The sequence below is a fragment of the Bos grunniens genome, chromosome 18, assembly GCF_055505025.1.
Source record: "Bos grunniens cultivar Pamir isolate PY7600 chromosome 18, Bosgru_T2T1.0, whole genome shotgun sequence".
NCBI classification, from domain to species: Eukaryota; Metazoa; Chordata; class Mammalia; order Artiodactyla; family Bovidae; genus Bos; species Bos grunniens.
The window spans coordinates 24,125,864-24,147,689 of NC_141182.1; the positions used below are offsets into that span (position 1 = coordinate 24,125,864).

At 47.7% G+C, this 21,826-nt stretch overlaps 1 protein-coding gene and 1 pseudogene across 5 annotated transcripts in view; one reads left to right on the forward strand and one right to left on the reverse strand.

Annotated features, from left to right (window-relative positions):
- The window catches only part of LOC147353251 (liver carboxylesterase-like), a 37,724-nt gene extending 21,536 nt beyond the window's left edge, over positions 1 to 16,188 (forward strand). For all 5 annotated transcript variants that reach the window (XM_086350723.1, XM_086350724.1, XM_086350721.1 and 2 more), the window contains 9 exons: positions 1,144 to 1,248; positions 3,054 to 3,158; positions 5,517 to 5,555; positions 7,162 to 7,302; positions 9,185 to 9,265; positions 9,628 to 9,775; positions 14,431 to 14,562; positions 15,482 to 15,554; positions 15,830 to 16,188. In XM_086350723.1, coding sequence (XP_086206849.1) covers positions 1,144 to 1,248; positions 3,054 to 3,158; positions 5,517 to 5,555; positions 7,162 to 7,302; positions 9,185 to 9,265; positions 9,628 to 9,775; positions 14,431 to 14,562; positions 15,482 to 15,554; positions 15,830 to 16,013 — 1,008 coding nt within the window. In that variant the 3' untranslated portion in view covers positions 16,014 to 16,188. The remainder of the gene's footprint in view (positions 1 to 1,143; positions 1,249 to 3,053; positions 3,159 to 5,516; positions 5,556 to 7,161; positions 7,303 to 9,184; positions 9,266 to 9,627; positions 9,776 to 14,430; positions 14,563 to 15,481; positions 15,555 to 15,829) is intronic.
- A 2,579-nt stretch (positions 16,189 to 18,767) lies between these two features.
- On the reverse strand, positions 18,768 to 20,327 carry LOC147353252 (metallothionein-1A-like; annotated as a pseudogene).
- Between the last annotated feature and the right edge of the window lie 1,499 nt (positions 20,328 to 21,826).

Genomic DNA, 21,826 nt, shown 5'->3' on the forward strand with positions numbered 1-21,826 from the left:
GATCACCAGGAAAGTCCCTATTACTGCATTTTAAAAACTTATATTGATTTCACAGTTGAACACTCAGAGGAAAATGTTTTTATGCTTCATGAAGTGGAAAAAACGAAAAGTACAGAAAATCTCAAAGAAAAAAAATCATTCGCAATTCCATTATCCTTGGATACTCATGTTGAGCTGTATTTTTCTAGTTCTTCTCCATAATTCACCCTGTTTATCTGTCTATCCATCTATGAATATAACCAGAATTTTTATAATTCCTTTTTGAAATATTTGGCTGTGCTGGGTCTTCATTGCTGCACACTCTTTGTTTGAGTGTGGGGGCGTCTCAGCACCCTGCCTTGTTGCGGAGCTCAGTTCTAGGTGCAGGGGCTTCAGTAGCTGTGGCATATGGGCTTAGATGCTCCATGGCATGTGGGATCTTCCCAGACTAGGGATTGCACCCATATCTCCTGCATTAGAAGGTGGATTCTTAACCATTGGACCACACGGGAGGCCCTAGTTAGAAATTTTTAAAGACAAACTTTCCCTAGCATCATGAAATGACATAAATATTTCTCTGAGTATTAAACAGTCTTTCATTTTTTGTATGTATAGTCAAGTTATTTCATCGTAAGAATGAAAAATATGTTGTTTATCCAGTCTCATAATATTGAAACCTTGGATTGTTTCCAATTTTTACTATTATAAACAACATGAGCATTATTAAAAATTGTTGTGTACCTCCATGCTTATTTTCCTTAGGATAAATTCTGAGTAATGGAAACGGGAAGTCAGAACTGTGCCTTTATTTTCTTTATTTATTTTATATTTCCCCAGCCATTTAAAATTTTTTATTCACCTTTATTTTTTTAATTAATTCTTACTTGAGTATAGTTGCCACGAGAACTGTGCCGCTAAAGTGTTGCTAGGAGTTGCTAAGCTGCCCTCAGATACTGTTGATTGTTACAGTTAGTGGGCGCCACTCACCGCCTGTTCTGTCCCTCACTCTGCTCCTGCCTCCCTCCAGCTGAGGTTTTCTCACAGAACCAGGCCCAGGCCTCCAAGGGAGCAGTCCAGGACAGGGGTGAGGATGGGTGTGGCTCTTCAAGAACAAACCCCCTTCCTCCCGTGAGCATAAACTCCCTTCTCAACACGGTCCTGCAGGTGTTATCCCCCCTGGCCAGGAATCTCTTCCACCGGGCCATCTCTGAGAGCGGCGTGGCCCTCACTTCCACCCTGGTCAAGAGGGACTCGAAGGTTGCAGCTGAGGTAGGTCTCACGCTGGACTGCCCACACACCACGCACTGCCCTCCTGGAGTTGTCAGGGCCCTTTTTTAGAGTTCAGTCTGGCTGACATCCTCAGAAAAGCATAGATGTGAGAAATGGCTGAACAGGAGGGCAAGGACACACCTCAGCCCACCTCCCAGTTCTACCACTGAGCAAACTGGGGCAGAGAGCTGAAGTACAAGAGCCTAGCCAAGGTCAGTGAGTGAGGAGGGCAGGGCTGAACTCAGGCTCATGACTCTGGTCTGCCAGCCCCGTGCGCTTTCCACTGAACACACGTCCCAAAGTGTGCCTGGTGGGTGCTGCCCCAAATGTGTGCCATCGTGTATTATCTCACTCGAGGTCTAAGATCAAGTGAACTCGCTTACACTATGGTGGCTTGGAGTGGCTTCTCCCTAGGGACTTTGTGACGAGGCGGGTGCCTGAGAAGTCTTCATGGCTTCATTGATTCATGCAGCAGATAGTTTGGGGATAACCTAATACCTAGATTCTATTCTCAAGAAGGAGGGAGATTGATGATTACATAATTTTACCAGTTATAAAATGTCAATTGTACCTAGAGCAATAAAGGAAGGTATCCGAGGTCATAACAGAACCCAAAAGGAGCACTTCATCCACGGTACAGGGAAGGTTATCAGGAAAGGCTTCCTGAAAAAAAAGAAATGATCAACGAGTTGAGATGAGAAGGGTAAGCAGTAAATTACTTGGCAAGCAAGGAATATCCAGGAAACAGGAACAGTCTGCACAAATGTCCCGTGGCAGGAGCAAAAGTCTTGAGAGACTGAAGAAGGCTGATGTGGGCAGAGCAGAAATTTCAGAGGAAACCTGGAGAGAGCTGTGCATGGGACCATGGCAGGGCCATAGCGCATAGGAGCTGGTGAGAACTATGGCTTTATTTGGTGAGTGTTAGGAAGACTAGGAAGGGTGAGCAACACAGAGGCTCTGCTGAGGAGTGTGCCTTGGAGTGAGTGACACAGAGCATTTTGATCAGGCTGCGAGAGCTGATTTGGAGAGCGCTGGGGGCGGCACTGACTGAAGGGACTGGTAAATAGAAAAGGGAGAGAAGGGGCCCCATGAATTTTTAGAATTTTTGAGAATGTTTTCAGAATTTTAGGATATTAACAGCAGATGCCCATTAATCAGGCTTAGGTCCAAAAGGGGGAGCTCATTTAAAGGAAAGAAAGGTCTCGGAGATGGGACTGGATTTTGCTATCAAACAAGACAAGAAATCAAAGAATGGAGAACCTGACACTCTTATTTTGCACTCTCGCTGTTTCTCTCTCCTCTACTTCTTCCTGTGCCTTTTTTATTTTTCCACCAAATACAGACTGAGCTCTGATGTATGTCAGACACTGGACCAGGCTCTGGGCAGCCCGTGCACACTCTCCAGGGCCCCATCATTGTGGCGCCTGACTTCTCTTCTGCATCTTCCCCTCTGGCTGCAATTTGCAACTGACTGGCCTGAGGTCAAATGGCTATTAATTGGATGAGTCAAGATTTGAGATTAGAAAGTGGGACTCTGGATTCCATGCTCTTAAGCAGCCCCTCCATGCTGCCTCTATTTAGATGTTCAGCTTTGAGATCACTATGCCCACCTTGTTTAACAGAGATAAAACAGCAGAGGCTGAGGAGTATAACCGGCATGCCTTGGACCCAGGACCTACTGGTCTAGGGTGTTTACTGCTACCACGGACTGCCTATAGAAAGGGAGGATGGGACAGAACACTTCGGTATTGATGGAGGGAAGAGGCATGGCTCTTGAATTCTGCTGTCATCTGTGATCTCTACAGCAAATTGCTGCCTTTGCTGGCTGCAAAACCATCACCTCAGCTGTCCTTGTTCACTGCCTGCGCCACAAGACAGAGGATGAGCTCTTGGAGGTAACACAAAAGATGGTAAGTTCATCCACTCTCTTGGAAAAAGAAGCCGCCCACCCTGGGAACATGGTCCCAGGCTTCATCATTTTAGCTTCAGTCCTCTTGCCCTGGTAAAACTACCTGGGACAGTTTCTCAGCTCCCAGGAGAGAGCAGTGTCAGCCTCTGGATCTCAATGCGAATGTTCCTTCTTTCTTTTTTTTTTTTTTTTTTTTTGAGTATCTCAGATGTTACCAAAGACAGTGAATAACAGAATGAACAACTGAACAATGACCCCTCATATTTATCAAAACTTACCTTTTCCAATCTTGCTTTCTGATATATTTTTGAGAAATTAAACATTACATATGCTCAGAGATAGTTATCACCTTGAATTTTAGGGATGGGGTTATGTAGAACAAATAATTTCAGAAAGCTTGCCACACCTTATCTCAAGATCACCTCAGTTATGACCCAGTGGTAGCCCAGTTTTCTAGGTTTTCTGCATGTCTGCCTCAGTCATCGTTCCGTCATAACTGTTCATCTACCCATTCATCCATCCACCTGTTCATCCATTCATCAGTTCGGTCATCATCTTATTATATATCTGTCCATCTATCGATGAATTAGAGTTCATCAGTATCTTTTCATCAGTCCAATATCAATTCATCTATAACATTCATTCATTTGTTACCAATCATCTATATATCTATTTTGTCACCCGTCTCTGTAAAATCAGTGAACCATCCATCAGCTAATCTGCTGGGTATAGTCCCTCTGCCCAGTAACCCCCCAGTTCATCCATACTCCACATAGTGATCAGTTTCATCAATCCATGCATCCATTTATCCACCCACCCATCCATCCATCCATCCACCTCTGGTAGGTGTATGGGTGGAGGTAACAGAGTGGGTGATGCAGACATAGTTGGCTATAGTCCCTGTTTACAAGGAACTATTCAAGGAGAAAGACACACATAGACTTAGTGGATTAGGTGTGTGGGAGTACAGAGAGGGGAGCATTCATTATAACATGCAGGGCTGCTTCACAGAGAAGGTGACATTCGGGATTGATGGCTATGGTGGTGGGTCATCACAGGAGGTTACAGCATGACAGATACCCAGAGAACACCACATTTAGAGCCAATGGGAACTGTTGGAGTAGCCGGAACACCTGGACTCTCTCTGTCTGGACCCTGGAATCCTGAGACTACTACTCCTGGACTCCCAGGGTCTAGACTCCAGCACTGGACTCTGCTCTATTTCCATGGTTTAAGTCCAAAGTAGCCTTGAATCTTGGTTTCTCAGGCTCAAATAAGGTGACCACTGTGCTCAAAGATAAATACACAACTGTTTTCTGGTATAAATTTCTTTCTAAAACTCCATGTGGCACAAGAGATCCACCTTATTTAGGGGGAGATTTGGTGACGTTGGGAAAACCCAGAGAACCTAAGAGTCCATGTTATTCTTCTGAGATCATGTGGAAGTGTTTCCAGGATTATCTTCTCTCCCCATTACACACACACACACCCCTGGATTGTGGCCCTACAACACATAATGGAGGGATCCTTAAAGGGATTTCCCCTTACAGGGTCAGGCTTGTTAGCTTCAGCATCACAATAGAACTAGCACAGTCTCATAACAAAGAGAAGTGTGGGCTGGACTGAATTTCAGTCAGCTTGTATGAGTCAGGATTTTCTAAAGCAAGATAAGAAAACTCATCTCAAAGTGCCTTGAGAAAGGAATATGTTGTAACAGAATCTTAGGTAACTCACTGACAAGTCTAGGAGCCCATGGCTTCAGGCATGGCTGGATCCAGATGCACATACGCTATTATTAAGAAACTGTCTCTATCCCTCAGCTTTTACCTTTCGGTGTTGGCATCATTCTCAGATTTGTCCCCTGGGGAGGTTAAAGACAGCAACAGTACTCTAGTCTTACATATTATCTCCTTAGAAACCCTATTTCCCAACAATTGCAGCAAAAATTTGGATGAACTCTATTCAAATGACATGGGCACATGTCCACCCCTGAAGTAGTCCCTGTATTCAGGGATTTTGGTGCATCTGAGGGCACACAGAGATATCTGCAATCATGGAGTGAGAGTGGGGAACAGGGGGTTCCCCCAAAGGAAAATCGGGGTGTTGTTGCCTGGAGGAACAAGAAGAGAAAATGGGTGGAGGGCAAGGCAGGCACCAACAGTCCTCTGCAGAGCTCCCCTCCCCCATCCCACACCTGCTCCCTCTGCTGGTGCCCGGGGGAGGGTGTCCTGCCCGCTTCCTTTCAGCCCAGCCACGGAGGCGCCAGGAGGGAGCACTTGATACTTTCAGCACGGCTCACATAAGTCAGCTTTCCTCCCAGGAAGCCTCCTCACCACAACCTCTGTCTTTGTCTTCACAGAATTTTTTCACTCTTGTTTTATATGGAGACCCTACAGAGGTAAGGACTTTTGGTTTCTTGATTACACATTTTAAGTCTTATCACCTTAAGCTTCAGTTAATGATTAGAAAAGAATGAAAGAATTCTTCATGTGGAATCTTAGTAAATCCTACTGTTTATAGTGCTGACACCGAGAGAGGGGCTGTGACCTCCTGGGTCTCACAGCTAGGATGACCATATAATGGGACCAGAACCTGTGCCCCGGCCCCCAGGCCAGTGCTCTCTGTCATCAACTCTAGTCCCTGTCCCCAGCCAGCCCCTAGTCTTGTGTACATTCCTTAAAACGCCCTGTTGGGAGAAGGTGGATGAGAAACCTCCACTGCGGGGACTGGAGATGACTGGGTAAGGGGCTCTTCAGAAGCCTTCAAGAGGAGCCCGGATCATCTCCTGGGGGCTGCAGGGTTGACTGGCTGTGCAAGTTGCACTGTTTCCAGATCTGTGGGGAAAGGAGCCATGAGTCTCAGTCCTCAGGACACCACCCTCCTCCCAGTCTCACAGGAAACTCCAACAGCAGCCTCCCTGAGCCGAAAAACATTGAGCCCTTGTTGACTGGTGTTTCATTATCAATAAATATTATATATAACTATCTATAAGAAATAAATATATTACATAAGGTATCTTTAAACAGAAACATTTACAGAACAAGGTTGAAAAAATGTTACCAGAGGCTCTCAGGAACCTGATTCCTTATTTCACCAGCACAGCAGCTCAGCATTCGCTATATCAGAGTCATGGTGACTTTATAGAACTTAAATATCACGAATAATGAGAATATTACCAAGTCAAGAGGGGTTCCTGCTGCTGGCCAATCACAACCTTTAATCAGAATGCTCACAATCTGGGGAGACGGTGGGCTCAGTGTCCTCCCCAAAACCACCAAGTTTCTGTTTGGCCATGAAAACTTTTAAGGAGCAACCGAGAAGTCACCTCAGTTCATCCCTGAGATGAGGGGTCCAGAGTGGTCACCGGCCCTGTTCGCCTGCAGGCGTGTGTGCAGCTTGTAGACGCCTCCTGGTCTTCCTCTAGATGTTACCTTGCTCTTATATTGGGGAGATTCCAAATGTGTCAGCTAGGGAAGAGGTCCGATCATCTATGAATTTCTTATTCTTTATTTCTGCTTCTTTGATCTATGGGGAGAACCAACAAGCTGGGCAGGGCATTGGGTGATTAAAAGATCTGACAGGTGTGCTTGGGCTGAAGATGAGTAGAGCATCAGGGGGCCTGGTTCAAAGGTTAGTTATGCTATAGCTTTTCTAAAGTGACCCCAAAATGGGGGGCTTCCTGGTGAGGGTGATTTCCTAAAGAGGTGCTTGCAAGAACTGACTATAGATGGAGAGTTGCATAGGGATATATTAATTATGCTTTTCAAATTAAATACCCATTTATAACATACTTTTATAGCAATTTGAGTGAAGATTTGCCCCCATCACCTGACTATTGCTGTCTCCTGGTCAGAGTTCTGCCCTCTGGGGTCCACAGACTTAGCTCTGAGCGTGTGGCCACCGGCCACAACCATGTGCTGGTTGTGAGCTCCGGCAGGTGGAAACGGGGATGCGGGTGTGACCTGGAAGGGGAAGCACAGACAATACTCTGCCCTCTTCCCCAGACCTATCCTTTCCTGCCCACCGTGGTTGACGGAGTGCTGCTGCCGAAGATGCCAGAAGAGATGCTGGCTGAAAAGAACTTCAACACCGTTCCCTACATCGTCGGAATCAACAAGCAAGAGTTTGGCTGGATTCTGCCTTTGGTGAGAAAGCGCACGCCTCATAGACTTGTCTCCCCTGCCCATCATATCACCCCTCCCATCTGTGGCCTCATCACCCCTCATATCTCTGGTCACAGGACCCTTCTTTCTGCAGACCCCTCTCTGGGACCAGGCCAGCTGTCCCCGTCATACAAAAGTTGACATTTCCATGGAAACCATCTCCAATGGTCCACACTGTCATCTGGGAGATGTAGCCCTGGGGACCCACGTCCCCACACACTCTGTGATTGTCCTCCCATCCATGGATCCTGAAATGCTGGTTCCGGGAGGGCTGGTGGAAATCGTCACTGGGCAGATGAAACCCAAGGCCTGGACGGGGCCAGGGGCTCGGGAGTTCTGGAGAGTGAGGTCTGGGACCTGCAGCCTCTCACCTCGGGCTTGCTGTTTTCATGCTTTCCCCACTAATCACCCCTGGTCACCCATGCTCTCACTCATCTCACGGAAAGAGTCAGAGGAGCCTCCTTCCTCCTGGGTTAAAATTGACTTCAAAAGTTAGGAAGGGCTTTCCTTTCTGCCAAAGATAAACAAAGCCGGACACTAGGTGACATGGTAACAGATTTGATTCAGTTACACCCCTGCTCTAGGGAAAAGATCCATCGTGAACTGAATCCAATCCCTGAAATGAAAGCCTGGAGCTTATTAAAGGAGTGGGTGGGAGTGGGGTGGGGTGGGGTGGATTGTCCATGTGACTGGACCTCCTGGATTTGTTAGCTGGCATTTATCTGGAGAAGAAACAAACTTCTGTCTTTATGACAGGAGGCAGTGGTGTAAGTAGAATCAAGGACCCCAGTGAAGTTAGGCTTTATCATCTCACAAGCACTGGAGGACAGAGCAAGAATTATCCCCTGCATGTTTGTTTTTCATAGAGATGGCTCTCAGATCCTTGATGAAACAGCTTGGGGTGGAAGAGTTACATCTAAAGGGGCAAAAATTACAAGGTTTCTAAAGTAACTGCTCTAAGATGGGTTTCATGGTGTTGGCTGGAACAAACAGTAAAATCTCCTGGCAGCCCAGAGCTCTTTAAGGGGGCCTGCGGCCATCCTGGGGACATGGCCTTAAGCTTCCTGCAGCTGTCCTGGAGTTTGGTCAAGTCTCTTAGGACAGAGTTTTGATGGAGTCGTTATGTGCAGAGTTTTGTGGTTCTTCAGCACATTTTCAGAAGTTTTACGGAAGGACCAAAATCATAATGGCAGTATTTGGGGCTTTCTTAGTTATCTGACATGGCAGGGTATTTGTGGGGCTTTGTCCTCTGCCCCAGAGCCTTCCACTTCAACACTAGGCTGGCTGAAACCTTCCCTTTCTGTCTTGATGACCACTGTGGGACTCTAAGCCCAACTCTGTGTGTATGTGTCTTTATATATATATGTCTGCGTGTGTGTGTGTGTACATATGTATGTATGTATATGCTTCGCTGGTGGCTCAGTAATAAAGAATCTGTCCGCCAGATGAGATGTGGGTTTGATCCCTGGGTCAGAAAGATTCCCCTGGAATAGGAAATGGCAACCCACTCCAGTATTCTGGAAAATCTCATGGACAGAAGAGACTGGAATGTCCATGGGGTCACAAAGAGTCAGACACGACTTAGAGACTGAGCATGCACACGTGTATCTGCTTGTGTGTGTGTGAACACACACACAAAGACTGGGACAGCTTCTGTTAACAATTACATTATTCTCTTTGCACTCCTTGATCTCTGGATATGAAAGTTCATTTGATTCATTGATTTTACCCAACTCATCAAAGACCCAAGCCCATCAAGACATGACAAAGTGACCTTCAGCCTGCATTAGATGCTCTCTTGGTCACTTTGATTTTTCCTGCCATTACCTATGATTTCACAATTGCTTAACCTTTGTTTTAATAGTTCATGAGATATCCACTCTCTGAAGACAAGCTGGACCAGAAGACGGCCACATCACTCGTGTGGTACTCCTACCCCATCCTGGTAAGAGGCCAGGAATCACAGGAACTCAGGGGTGTGAAGTTACAGCATGGCTTCTAAAGTGAAAATGAGGAAGTTGTTCACCTTTTCAGTGATTGCTTATTGCAATAGAGTTTTTCAGATAGCAAAGGACTGATTAAAAGTGGTTATCTCATGCCATTTTAGGGAGATGACTTAAGTTTATTTTGTGACTGTCAGAGGGTTTTACAAAAAAATAACCTAAATTAGATTTTGCTCGTGTGCATGAAAATCTACAGTTTTGTTTCCATGGCATAAATGGTTTTGTCTGCACAGATAATTGATAAGTCTGGCCTCCATTATGTATTTAATTTTAACAGTGGTTACTTTCACTCAATCTATTTCAGAGCATTCCTGAGGAACTGGCTCCAGTGGCCACTGACAAGTATTTAGGAGGGACAGACGACCCTGTCAAAAAGAAAGGCCTGTTCCTGGACTTGATAGCAGATGTGATGTTTGGTGTCCCGTCTGTGAACATGGCCCGTCGCCACAGAGGTGAGTCCCACACACTGAACAGGAGGAGGTCCCCACCCAGCCACCATCACTGATTCCTGCCCGGACCGTGGCACAAGCACGCAGGTGGAACCTGCTGAGGGTCAACCATCCAAAACTGATTGCATCCGGGGCATTGTCCTATTTTGGTTTCCACCAGAAGCAGACTCTGAGGAAGGATCTAAATGCAGGTAGTGTATTTGGGGGTGATCCCAGATAACACTGGTAGAGGAGTGGAGAAGTGACATGGATGGACAAGGAAGTCAGTCTACACTGTGCTGTCAAGCGAGTATCCAGCATGGACACCTGGGGCTCTGGGAAACCAGCAGAAGACGTGGCTCGGGATTCTCCCCAGTCAGTGGCAAGAGAGCTGGGCTATTTATGCTCCAAATTCCATGAGTCATCGGTTGAAGGCTATTCCCAGGGGCAGTTAATTCCCTGGTGCTTTGACCTTCTGCACACGTGGGCAGAGTGGTCTCTGGCTACCAAAGACCTCAGAAAGAGCTGCAGATATGGGAGGTAGAACTCAGGCCAGTGTGCCGGGAAGCAGAGAACATGGGGAAGCACTGATAGCCTCTGCCCAGGGGCCCCTCACCTGAATTACAGTAGTCTGTGGGGCCACAGGGCACATATTGGAGGTTTTGACTTAGAAGCCTTCCAAGGTCAGAGCTAGCTGCAAACTAGTTTGTTAGCCAGTGGAGCTGGGATAGCATGAGGCCAAGCATAGGATCAGGAGTGTTGTCTGGGGGACTTCACTGATGATCTGTGGTTAAGACTGTGCTTCCAAGGCAGAGGGCAGGGGTTCGAGCCTTGATCAGGGAACTTATATCCCGCATGCTGTGGGCTGCAGCCATAAAAAAGGAGTGTTGTCTGGGACCAAGAAAGTGCAAAGGACTGAGCACCGGAAGAGTAGGAGCAGGTGATCTGGTAAATGTCAATGTCTGCGGCCAACTTAAATTTATCCCAGTGTGTGCTGTGTCTACCACAGGACCTTCCAACACTGACCCCAAGTCTGTGTGGGGTGTGAGGTCAGGCATGGATGAGCCCACCTGGAGAAGAGGTGATCCTTTTGGGTACCTTTTGAGTTCCTCACAGGACCCTTCCTTTCCTGGAGCCCTCACTCACCTAGTCCGCAAGCCAGGAGATGGTGCTTTGGTCCAGACCTCTCTGCATAACTGTGCTAGGAGGGTTTTAAACTTGGAGACTTTATAAACAAATAAAATATTGCTACAGCTGACATATTCTGTCCCCAAACATTCACTGATTTGGAGGTGCTAGCTACCACTTCCTCCTTCCTAAGGTCCTGATGACCATCCAGGGGCTGCCTGGAGTCAGATCTTTCATGTACTTGGTCTTGCTTCTTGCTGTGTGTCTGATATTAGTATCGCTGTCTGCATCTGTGCCACTCCCAGCCATGCTAGGCTTGAGTTTTCTTTTATCTGACTTCTCATGACTGTTTTTTTATTCTGTTTTTTACACTTTTGATTTTATTTTGAAGTGTACCCAGTTACCCATCCTGTGATCATTTCAGATGGACAGCAGACAGACTCAGTCATATATGTACATGACATTTCACAACTTGAATTCAGGGTCTTATTGCCAGCACTTCTTGGAGTTTATCAATGTTATGTTTTCATTGTTGTATTTCTCTCAATCTCTTTTTGATTAAAAAAACGTGTTACTCTAAAAGAAAAAAGCGTTTTCTGAATATGAATTAATCTTACCATTGTAGAATTTTTTGAAAATAAGAGAACATATGCAGACGCAACTATGTATCACTCATAATTCCTTCACTGAAAGTATCAGTTATAAAGGTTTGACATATTTTCTTTGATTAATCTTTCCATATCTTATGTATAATTTTAAAATTAATTATGTTGTTCATGAAACACTGTATTGTTGTCATTTCCTCACTGTCAGTACTGTTTTCTGAAAAATCTCAATTATTTCATGGCATGAAGGGTTAAGTTTCCTTTAGTGTCCCTGTCCTAGTGGGTATTTAGCCAGGCTGCTCGTGTTGAGGCTCCACACAGCATCGCACTCAGCCTCACGTGCAGATCTCTTTAGCCAAGTCTCAAATCATTTTCTTGGCATTGGATTTAGAAGTGAAACTATTAAGCTGGGCTGTTGGAGCATTTGAATGTTCTTGATACATTTTGTGAAATTTCTTTCCAGTGTGTGAGACTGCAAATTTCTTAATTATCTCACTTGGGATAGTCAGATGAAAAGAGTAAAGATAATGCTGCCAATTTTACATAAGTCCTTCCTCACCGAAAAAAGGAGAACATCACTTTGTTTTAGTTTACATATTTTTTATTCCTAGCTTTCTCCCACCTCCTTCTTCTCTTGGAGCTCCTAAGTGTTATTATTGAAATCTCTGTCCTACGTTTCTGTGAAGATTATGTTGTGATTTTGGGAAAATTTTTTTTAATAAATCTCAATAGTTTAAGGTGAAACGGTAAAAAAAAAAAAAAAAAAAAAAACAATAAGAGGAAGGGAAAGAAGATGATCATAACTGAGTTCTGTCACTCACACTAGGTCTTTCTTGTGTGGCTGGGTTCTGAGTTTCTTTCTCTTTTTTGCCCACACTATGCAGCATACTAGAGCCTGGTTCCCTGAGCAGGGATTGAACCTGCCCCCCCTGCAGCTGAAGTGCAGAGTATTAACCACTGGAACACCAGGGATGTCCCCTGATTCTAACACTTCGGAGTGGCAGAAGCAAGAGTAAACACTGTCGATACAGCAATTTCTGCTTGACCCTGAAGCACCTGTTTAGCACGTGGATTATGGAACCATGGAAGGATTGTTTGTTCCAAACAACACCTCTTGCTAAACTAAGGGTGACATGATGGGGTGGAAAAAGGAGGCAACTAAAGTATTCTACACCCTCCTGTCAGGGTGGTGTATATTGTTACACCATAGAGTGGACAAATATTTAATAATATAAAGAAATTATTACAGTAATTACAAAACTACATATCCAATAACACCCTTATTTTTTATACATGTGCTAAAATATTAGAAGGTTTCTCTGAGCAGTACGATTATAAGTGATCGTTTTGTTCATTTTCCCTTTTTCTGCATTTTCCAAAGGTAATAGTGTCAAAAAGCAGGGAGAAGTTATGATATTCCGCACCAGTCTGCCTTGGGGCCTGACCCTTCCCCATTACAGTCACTGGCTGTGGCATAACGATCAATGCAAAGCACAGAGCTCCCCAGGTGGGGGGCCCACGAGTTAGGCCTGAAGGAACAAGATGGGCATCTCTGCTGAAGCATCAGCAGAAAAAGTAACATCTTCTTGGGGCTACAAGAAAGGCTGAAGAGAGGGGAGAGGGGAGGCAAGGAGAGAGGCCAGGAGAGAGGGACTGTCCCCTTCCTCAGCCCCTTCTCCCTTCTGCCACTGCTGCACATTCCCTGAGCCACGCAGGAAGCAGGACACGTGAGAGGATGGATAAAAAGGAAATACTGGGATTGAGGTTTCCTGGGACACAGAGAGTAAATTGTCCTCTTCTGCATAGGTTTGTGTTTCAATATCTGCACTTTCAGGCTGCTGCTGCTGCTGCTAAGTCGCTTCAGTTGTGTCCGACTCTGTGCGACCCCATAGACGGCAGCCCACCAGGCTCCCCCGTCTCTGGGATTCTCCAAGCAAGAACACTGGAGTTGGTTGCCATTTCCTTCTCCAATGCATGAAAGTGAAAAGTGGAAGTGAAGTCGCTCAGTCGTATCCGACTCTTAGCGACCCCACGGACAGCAGCCCACCAGGGTCCTCCGTCCATGGGATTTTCCAGGCAAGAGTACTGGAGTGGGATGCCATTGCCTTCTCTGCACTTTCAGGCTAGCAACTTGAATTTCCTTGAATTTGTTCCACTCTTAGTAGGTGAAAAAAACACTGGAAACGCTCAAAAGTAGGCAGAATCGAAGGCACCTGTTGTGCTGCAGGTATTCTCCACAGGAATGAAAAGAAACCCGCTCTCAAAGAAATGTGGGCTTCCCAGGTGGCGCTAGTGGTAAAGAATCAAGAGACATAAGAGATGCTGGTGTGATCCCTGGGTTGGGAAGATCCCCTGGAGAAGGGCATGGCAACCCACTCCAGTATTATTGCCTAGAGAATCCCATGGACAGAGAAGCCTGGCGGGCTATAGTCCATAGAGTGGCAAAGACTCAGACAAGACTGAAACGCCTTAGCACACTCGTATCCGTGAAATGTAGTGTATTTCTGTGTGCATAAACTGTATGTATCTAGACGTTCTGGGGTGTCAGTGCATGGGTAGGCAGAGACGTTCACATGTATTGACTCAAGGCCTCTATAATGATAGTTATTTTGAATCATTTTCCTCAGAGTTTCAACATTCCTTCATTCATTCAGTAAACACCTGGCTCCATCTAGTTCTACCTCCACCACTAATACACCCTTAAGTCATAGAATTTTTCCCAACCTCTTTCTCTACTGTGCTAATAACCAGGGGCTTCCTGCAGGGACACAGAGCGTCTGGCACACAGTTGGTTCTCAACGTGGGCAGCTGCTAATAATATTGTTGTTGTTCACTCAGGACCAGGTGTGCCACCAATTTCCTGACTGCTCACGCCCTCTTGGGACCTCGATACCATGCAGGTGTGCGTCCGCTGAAATGAACTGTGTATGAATCCATGTCTTACAGATGCTGGAGCCCCAACCTACATGTATGAGTTTCGTTATCACCCAAGCTTCTCAGCAGAGCTGAAACCAAAGACGGTGATGGGGGACCATGGGGATGAGCTCTTCTCTGTCTTCGGGGCTCCCTTTCTGAAAGGTGATGGCCCTTTGATGACTATAGCTTGGAGTTAGAAGATCGGGGTTCAAGTTTTGATTTGGTGACCTTGGACAGTTCCTCCTTCTCTCCAGGTCTTACTTTCACCAAAACAGCGTTGAAGGACAAAGACTCCCAACCTTTTTTTGGCTCTAATGCATGTGATGGAGAATGAGTATCCTTGGGCCTTCACCCATGATCGCTCTAAGAATCCAAACCTGGGCATCAGCAAGTCAAGCTTAAAGTGTGCTTGAATAACCCAAGATCTTCTTAAATGCAGGGTCACCCACAGGGCCGTGCTCAGGGCTAGAAGGCCACCACTCACTCCACACTCATAAGAGCATATGAGAATGTGAGTGAGAGTAAGGTTAGAACTGCTGTTAACCTTGAACAAGGACTAAGTGTGTGTGCCTGTATATCCAACCATCCATCTAAAGCTCATATCTTTTAAAAATAAATATAATTTAAATTATAATATTTTAAGGAATACCACTCACAAGTGTCCTTAAGTCTTTAATGTCTTCACCATCAGCAGTTATAGACAACTTGTGTGTGACACACCCCAGGGCTGTGCCTCTGCACACTTCTTGATGGATGACTATTTGGGGATCTTGCAGCTTGGTTATTTTTCAGATTCTGTAAAAAGGTGTGTGGATCAAGGAAGCTGAGAAAAGACCCAAAGGAGAGCATCCTGGGAGATGGGGTTAGTCTAGCAGAACCCGTTTGCACTGAGTCCAGTGTCAGTAGGTGACAGTCAAGCTTAAAGTGTGCTTGAATAACCCAAGATCTTCTTAAAATGCAGTTTTTGACTCAGTAAGTCTGGAGTAAGGGCCCCTTTTCTGAATTTCTAGCAAGTTCTCAAGGGCTGCTATTGCCCACAAATCATACTTTGAGTAGCAATGGCTTTGTCTCCTCCTCACAGATGGTGCCTCAGAAGAGGAGATCAATCTCAGCAAGATGATGATGAAATTCTGGGCCAACTTTGCTCGAAATGGGTGAGCTTCTGGCAGACATGGAGCGGGGTTGGGAAGGAACAGGGTGTGTCTGTTGGGTAGGGGAGCTTCCAACATGTGATGGTCAAAAGCCCGGCCATGTGACCTCTGACATGAGAGCTCCCTGTGGTGGACTGGCTGCCCAAAACATGGTCAGCCTCCTGTCTCTGGCGGAATATGAGCCTTTGGCAGAAATGAAGCCACGAGGTCCCTGACCATCTCAGAGGGTTGTTGGGACCACACTGTTGCTTTGGTGAATTTCTATTGATTTGTTTCAGGAACCCCAATGGGGAGGGGCTTCCCCATTGGCCGGTATATGATCATAAAGAAGGGTACCTTCAGATTGGTGTCAACACTCGGGCCGCTGAGAAGCTGAAAGACAAGGAAGTAGCTTTCTGGAATGAGCTTCTCTCCAGGGAGGTGGCAAAGAAGGCACCACACTTAAAACATGTTGAGCTGTGAACGGGAGGCTCGACTGGGTCCCCAGATGGAGGTTTCTCTAGAAGTGTTTATGTGCCAAAGAGGCGTCTTATTGTGGAGTCTGAAGAATTATCTGATGGGAGCGGCAGAGGTCAAGGAGGGGGAGTTTCTGTTTCTGTGGCCTCAATTTGGAAATAAACGTTCTTTTGGAGACCAAGTCAATGTCTTTGTCTTGCGCTGGAATAAAGTCATCCTCCTCAGTGAGAGAAGGATGAAGGCAGTGGGCACCATCGGCAGGAAGGTGCTCTGGCCATTCTGGCTTGATCTCTGGACTTGCAGAGTGGAGCGGGCTGGGCCCTGGGAGGTGCTGAGGGGGCTGCTGCATCGCTCCATGTCTCAGGGCCATCCACAACTCCAATGAGAGGATGTGGGGGACCAGAGTGCTGTGTCCCCCTCCTCCATGCAGAGGTGCCTGTAGAGATGGAGGCGACACAGACTGAGGATGTCCTGGAGTGGGAAAGAGGGGGACGGGGCATGGAGACATGTGGCATGGCTGCCTGGACCTTACTGGCCCTCTCACAGGTCTACAGTGCTTTCTTCAACTTACGTGTTATCCTTCCAGGCCCCTCCCTGGGGCCATCTCTTCCAACAACTCATATGAACCCTCTCTGCGGCCTGAACCACATCAGATCCAAGCAGTGACCACACTGAAGTGAGTCCCAGGAGTATCACCTGAAAACTGTCTCTTTCAGATTTCCTGGAGTGATTTCTGGCTTCTCCTGGGCTGTAGAAATCTCTAAGAAATGCCACTCCCACCTTAACCCACAAAAATTATATTATCCTTAAAGTCCTGACCTTTTCTGACTGTTTCAGAGAGGCTACAAGGAAAACCATTACCCTGAAGTGTCAGGGAAATGGGCTCCGTGGAGGAGAGATGGGATGCGAAAACTGGCTGACCATCTGCCAACAGGTGGAAGATGGAGTCACTGCACGTGTGAGTAGAATGAGTCGAAAATGTGAATCAACTGCTAAAGGCCGATGGTTGGCAAGTATGGGAGTATACAGTCCTTAGGAGCATGGACCCATAGGGGAGTTTACACTCATTGCAGGCCCTTCTCCCTGAACCCCAAAAAGGGACCCATGAGAAATGCTGGTAACAGGTAGTACTTGTTATTCTTATGTGACTAGGTCATGTCCGGCTCTTCTCAACCATGGACTATAAACGGTTAGGCTTCTCTGTCCATGGGATTCTCCAGGCCAGACTACTGGAGTGGGGTGCCATTTCATTCTCCAGAGGAGCTTCCCAACCCAGGGATCCAACACATGTCTCCTGCATTGACAGGCAGGTTCTTTACCACTCAGCCACAGCAGAATCCCTTTCTCTTGGGTTGAACATCAAGTAGCAATTCCCTCCAGCAAACACCAGGAGGCAGAACACCTGGAATGGATTACATTCACTTAGCACACCCTGCTCCTTAGTAACCACCACCAGGCTCTCCCGCTGCTGCTACTGCTGCTGCTGCTAAGTCGCTTCAGTCGTGTCTGACTCTGTGCAACCCCAGAGACGGCAGCCCAGCAGGCTCCCCCATCCCTGGGATTCTCCAGGCAAGAACACTGGAGTGGGTGGCCGTTTCCTTATCCAATGCATGAAAGTGAAAAGTGAAAGTGAAGTTGCTCAGTCGTGTCCGACTCTTCCAGACCCCACGGACTGCAGCCCACCAGGCTCCTCTGTCCATGGGATTTTCCAGACAAGAGTACTGGAGTGGGGTGCCATCGCCTTCTCCTCCAGGCTCTCCTACCACTGAATAAACAACAGCAAACAGAGGAAAACATGAAATCCTTCCTTTGTAACCAAGTCTCAGGTACACTCACCCTTCCTTGACAATGGCTATCAAATTCCCTTCAAATTCAAGTCAGTATGTGGATTTCCACTAGGTTTGAGGGAAGGGCAGCTTTCAGCCTGACCTAGGGAGGAATTTGCAAAGATTCAGAGTCCGGCCACTGCAAGGTCCTGTCAGGGGTCCTGTCAGTAGCACTGGGAAAGCCAAAACTGCTGTTTCCTGTGAGGAGGAGGGGAGGAGAGCCCCTCCAGGCATGCGTGGTCCACACAATGGGGCATTGGTGACGTGTATCCGGAACAGGTGCACACCTTCAGTGAATATACGTGCAGCTTATAAACATTTCTAATGCTAGTAATTTGTTCTTCACATATTTAGGTGAATATATCTGTTGAAGGAAAAATGGGTTTGATATATTTTGTTTCAAAAAAAGTTTTAGAAATCCTTTTATTGACTAAAGTTTGAAATTGAGGTGTAAAAAAAAAAATAGATTTTTTTCCCCGTGGTGTTTTAGAAGCCAGCCCTGTGTAGATGTCAAGCAAGAGGTGTGTTGGATTTCATCCCCTCCAAGTAGTTTTCCAGGCTCTCACCAAAACTGAGTTTGCAGGGATTCCCAGAAAAGGAAAATGAGGAATTGAAAACTTTCTCTGCAAACCATACTCTTAACACCAATAGAGTGAATCCTGCCATTGTCTGATGTCCTAATCATCTGGACGATGCTTTCATTTTGAGCCGAGAAGCTGAAGATATGAGAGGTGACCACAATGAATAGAGGTGTGAGGGGGCTACTATCTGGTCCAGAACCCAGGTCTCTGGGCTTCCACTCGAGTTCGTCACCCCAGTCCTCATGGTCATGAAATTTCTGTGTCCAAGACAAACAAAGGAAAACAGGGCCAGAATAAAGTCAACAACTTTTATTTCCACTCAGGAATTTCATAGAAACAGGAATGTGGCATCGAGTCAGGTTGTATGAAAAAGAATAAACTGCAGATTTGCCCTGGTTGCTCTGTGGACACGTGGGGCAGGGTCTCCCCTACGTCAGGCACAGCAGCTGCACTTCTCAGAGGCCCCTTTGCAGACATAGCCCTGGCATACTTGGCACAGCCCACGGGTCTGCAGGAGCAGCAGCCTGGGGAGGCAACGGCAAGGTAACGTCAGAGCACACGTTACCCAGCAACACCCTTCCCACCAGCAGGCCTGACACAAGCAGCCCTGACGCCCAGACCATGAGTTTCATGGAGTCCGCTGTCCTGACATCATTGCTGTCGGTTACCAGGTTAAGCTTTCCTGCCCCATGTTTGCCCGGGACAGGGCACAGGGCCTAAGAGAGACAGTGACCAGGGCCTCTGGGGACAAGAGAAAGCCAGCTCCCAGAGCCATCACTTAAGAAAGAATGTCCTCCAGGTCAAGGTGGAGGCCGTGACCTTCACAGAGCACCTCCCAGTGGGAATAGGGATGGTCTGAGCTGCTTACAGGAAAGGGCAGAACCAGATCAGAGAAGCCACACATGGTCACTAGCTCATGTCCCTAAGGTGCTTCAGTCCATGAGAGGATTCAGAAACCTGAATCAGGAGGAAGGAGAACTAGATCTAGTGATGAGTCTGAGTCTGTTTGGTTGGGACCATCCGGGCCTCCATTTCCCGGTTCCCTAGTGAGAGCTTGATGTTCAGTCATGTCTGAGGTGATTCCAGGTGATTCAGAATCAGTTCCCGGTGAGGCGGGTGCCAGGAAGTGTGGTCAGTGTCCTGCTCCTGCCTGCTGAGCTCTGGGTCCCTCCTAGGACTCAGCTCAGCCCCGAAGTTTCCAGAGGAGGCCCTGCACTCTTTTCTTGCAGGAGGGTCATCTGCAGGCCTTGCAGGAGCAGGAGCCAGTGCAGCTGCAGGAGGCACCAGACAGGACGGGAAAGGCCAGCAGTGAGCAGGGGGGAGGAGGAGCCACCACAGCCATCAGCAGGGCCCTCCCCCACCACCTGGGTCAGGACCAGCTCTGGGAGAGCTCCTCTCCACTCAGGCAGATAGAGAAGCCCCAGCTCCCCTATTCAGGTCCCAGGAAAGAAGATCCCCTTCCCAGGGAAAATCCCAGGCACCAGACCCAACCCAGGTTGACCGGGGCTTGGGGCCAAGTCTATGTCCTAAACCCCAAGAGGCACCATGTCCCCTCCAGCCATCAAAGCTTGGTAGCTCCAAGCCTTTCAGGTAGAACTGGGTCCTGGTCTTGCTGTCCCCTGAACCGCTGGGTGAGGGGAAGAAGGACAGTGTGGTGCCTCGGTGCTCTCAGATTTAGAATAGAGGCCAAGGGCGCCTGAAATACTCTCAGGAACCTGGCTGGGAAGACATTCCTAGACCAGTAAGTGACAGGGGTCCCCCTGTGATCAAACTCCACACACTCCCTTCTGCAACCTTAGGGACCCTCCGTCCAGTTACTGGGAAGCAGGCATCAGTAGGGCTCAATTCCAGGGGTCCCTCACCAGTGGGGCAGGAGCACTTGGGGTCCATCAAGAGGAAAGGCGAGGTCCAAGGTCCAAAGCAGTGGTGAAGCAGACCCACTGGTCCTGTGGGAGGCCTTGGAGCCCAGAGCCAGTCCCGCGTTCGGAGGGGAGGGGCCGCCGCAGAGGCCCCGCCCCTTGCGCCCGCCCCGCCCGCAGCCCCCGGGCCGAGCGCGCGGCTCCACTTGGGTGCCGGCTGAGCCCAGGGCCCCTGTGCCCAGCGGTAAGCGCTGTCCCAGCCTCCCCGGCCGCCCGTCCCCGTGTTCGCCACGTGAGCAGCCACCTGTTCCCGGGCGTCTAGGAACAGGGCTCCTGTGTCCTCACGGCTTCCCCACCACAGACCCCGCGCCGCCGGCTTCCTGGTCGCCCTTGCCTGGAGCCAGTGAACCACCCCCCGCCTCCTGCTCGCTGGTGTCCCGCTTGGCTGAGGCCGGGGAGTGGTGCCCCAGACCCAAGGTGAAGGTGACCCTCGCCACCATTTCCCCTTCCGCGAGGTCCCCAGGCATGGTCTGCCTCGGTCCCCACCACGGTCTTTTCGCTGCAGTTTTCCTGTAACGTCTCCTGTAACAGCCCCGCGACCCACATTTCCTTAGGCCTCTGGTCCTCACTTCCATTTTCTTTTCCTGAAGAGACAATGGCGCGTTTCTCCAGGCGCCCCTTTGCCTCAGTTTTCCAGCGGCTTCCCTCAACTGTAATGGGGCCTCTGCACTCCAGGATGGAGGTTCCCTAATCATAGGATGTCCCCTGCACCCCTGCCCCATCTCAGAGATAGGCAGACCTGGCATTCAGTAGGAAAGACCAGTGGGTATTACCCTGTTAGTATTGCTGACAATTTCCTGGTAATTACACACCTTGGTGTGCCAAGCCTTGTTAATTACTTTTGCTCTTTGAATTCTCACAGTAACCCCAAAGGGAAATACTAGTTACGAATGCCTTTCTCAAAGGCAAAACCGCACACACTACAAGGAGGCTCCTCAGGCAGGCTCACAGTGCTGGGGAGTTATTCCCTTCTGGTTTTTTTGTCACTTCCCAATTGAAAGAGAAAGTCAGTGAGAAAGCCTCCCTTTGAGCCAGAACTGTGTTCAGCACTTCTCACTGTGTAAGGCTCAATCCTGGGAGTGATACATGAGAAAGGAAAGGAATGTACATATGATATTCTGGCTATGGCCTTACTCTCCTTTCCAGTAGTGGTCATTTTTCATATAATGAAATTTTCATATAACTATTTTTCATATGGTATACCCAAGAAAATATGAATCATTGAAAAGAAAATGGTAAGGAATTCCTGAGGCAGGTGACAGCAGAAAGGGCAGGATCTTCAGTATCTGTTAGGAGGACCCACACTGTCTTGTTCATGGCCTTCTATCTCCAGGGTCAATGCCTCTTTTCCTGAATGGAGGGCAACACTCTCAGAGGAACTAGTCACATGCTCACAGGGTTGATGAGGACGACACAGAACCCAGAGCTAAGCCTCTTGTCCTTGCTTGATTCTCTGGAAGAAGGAAAATGGTTCTTATGCTAATAATCATAAT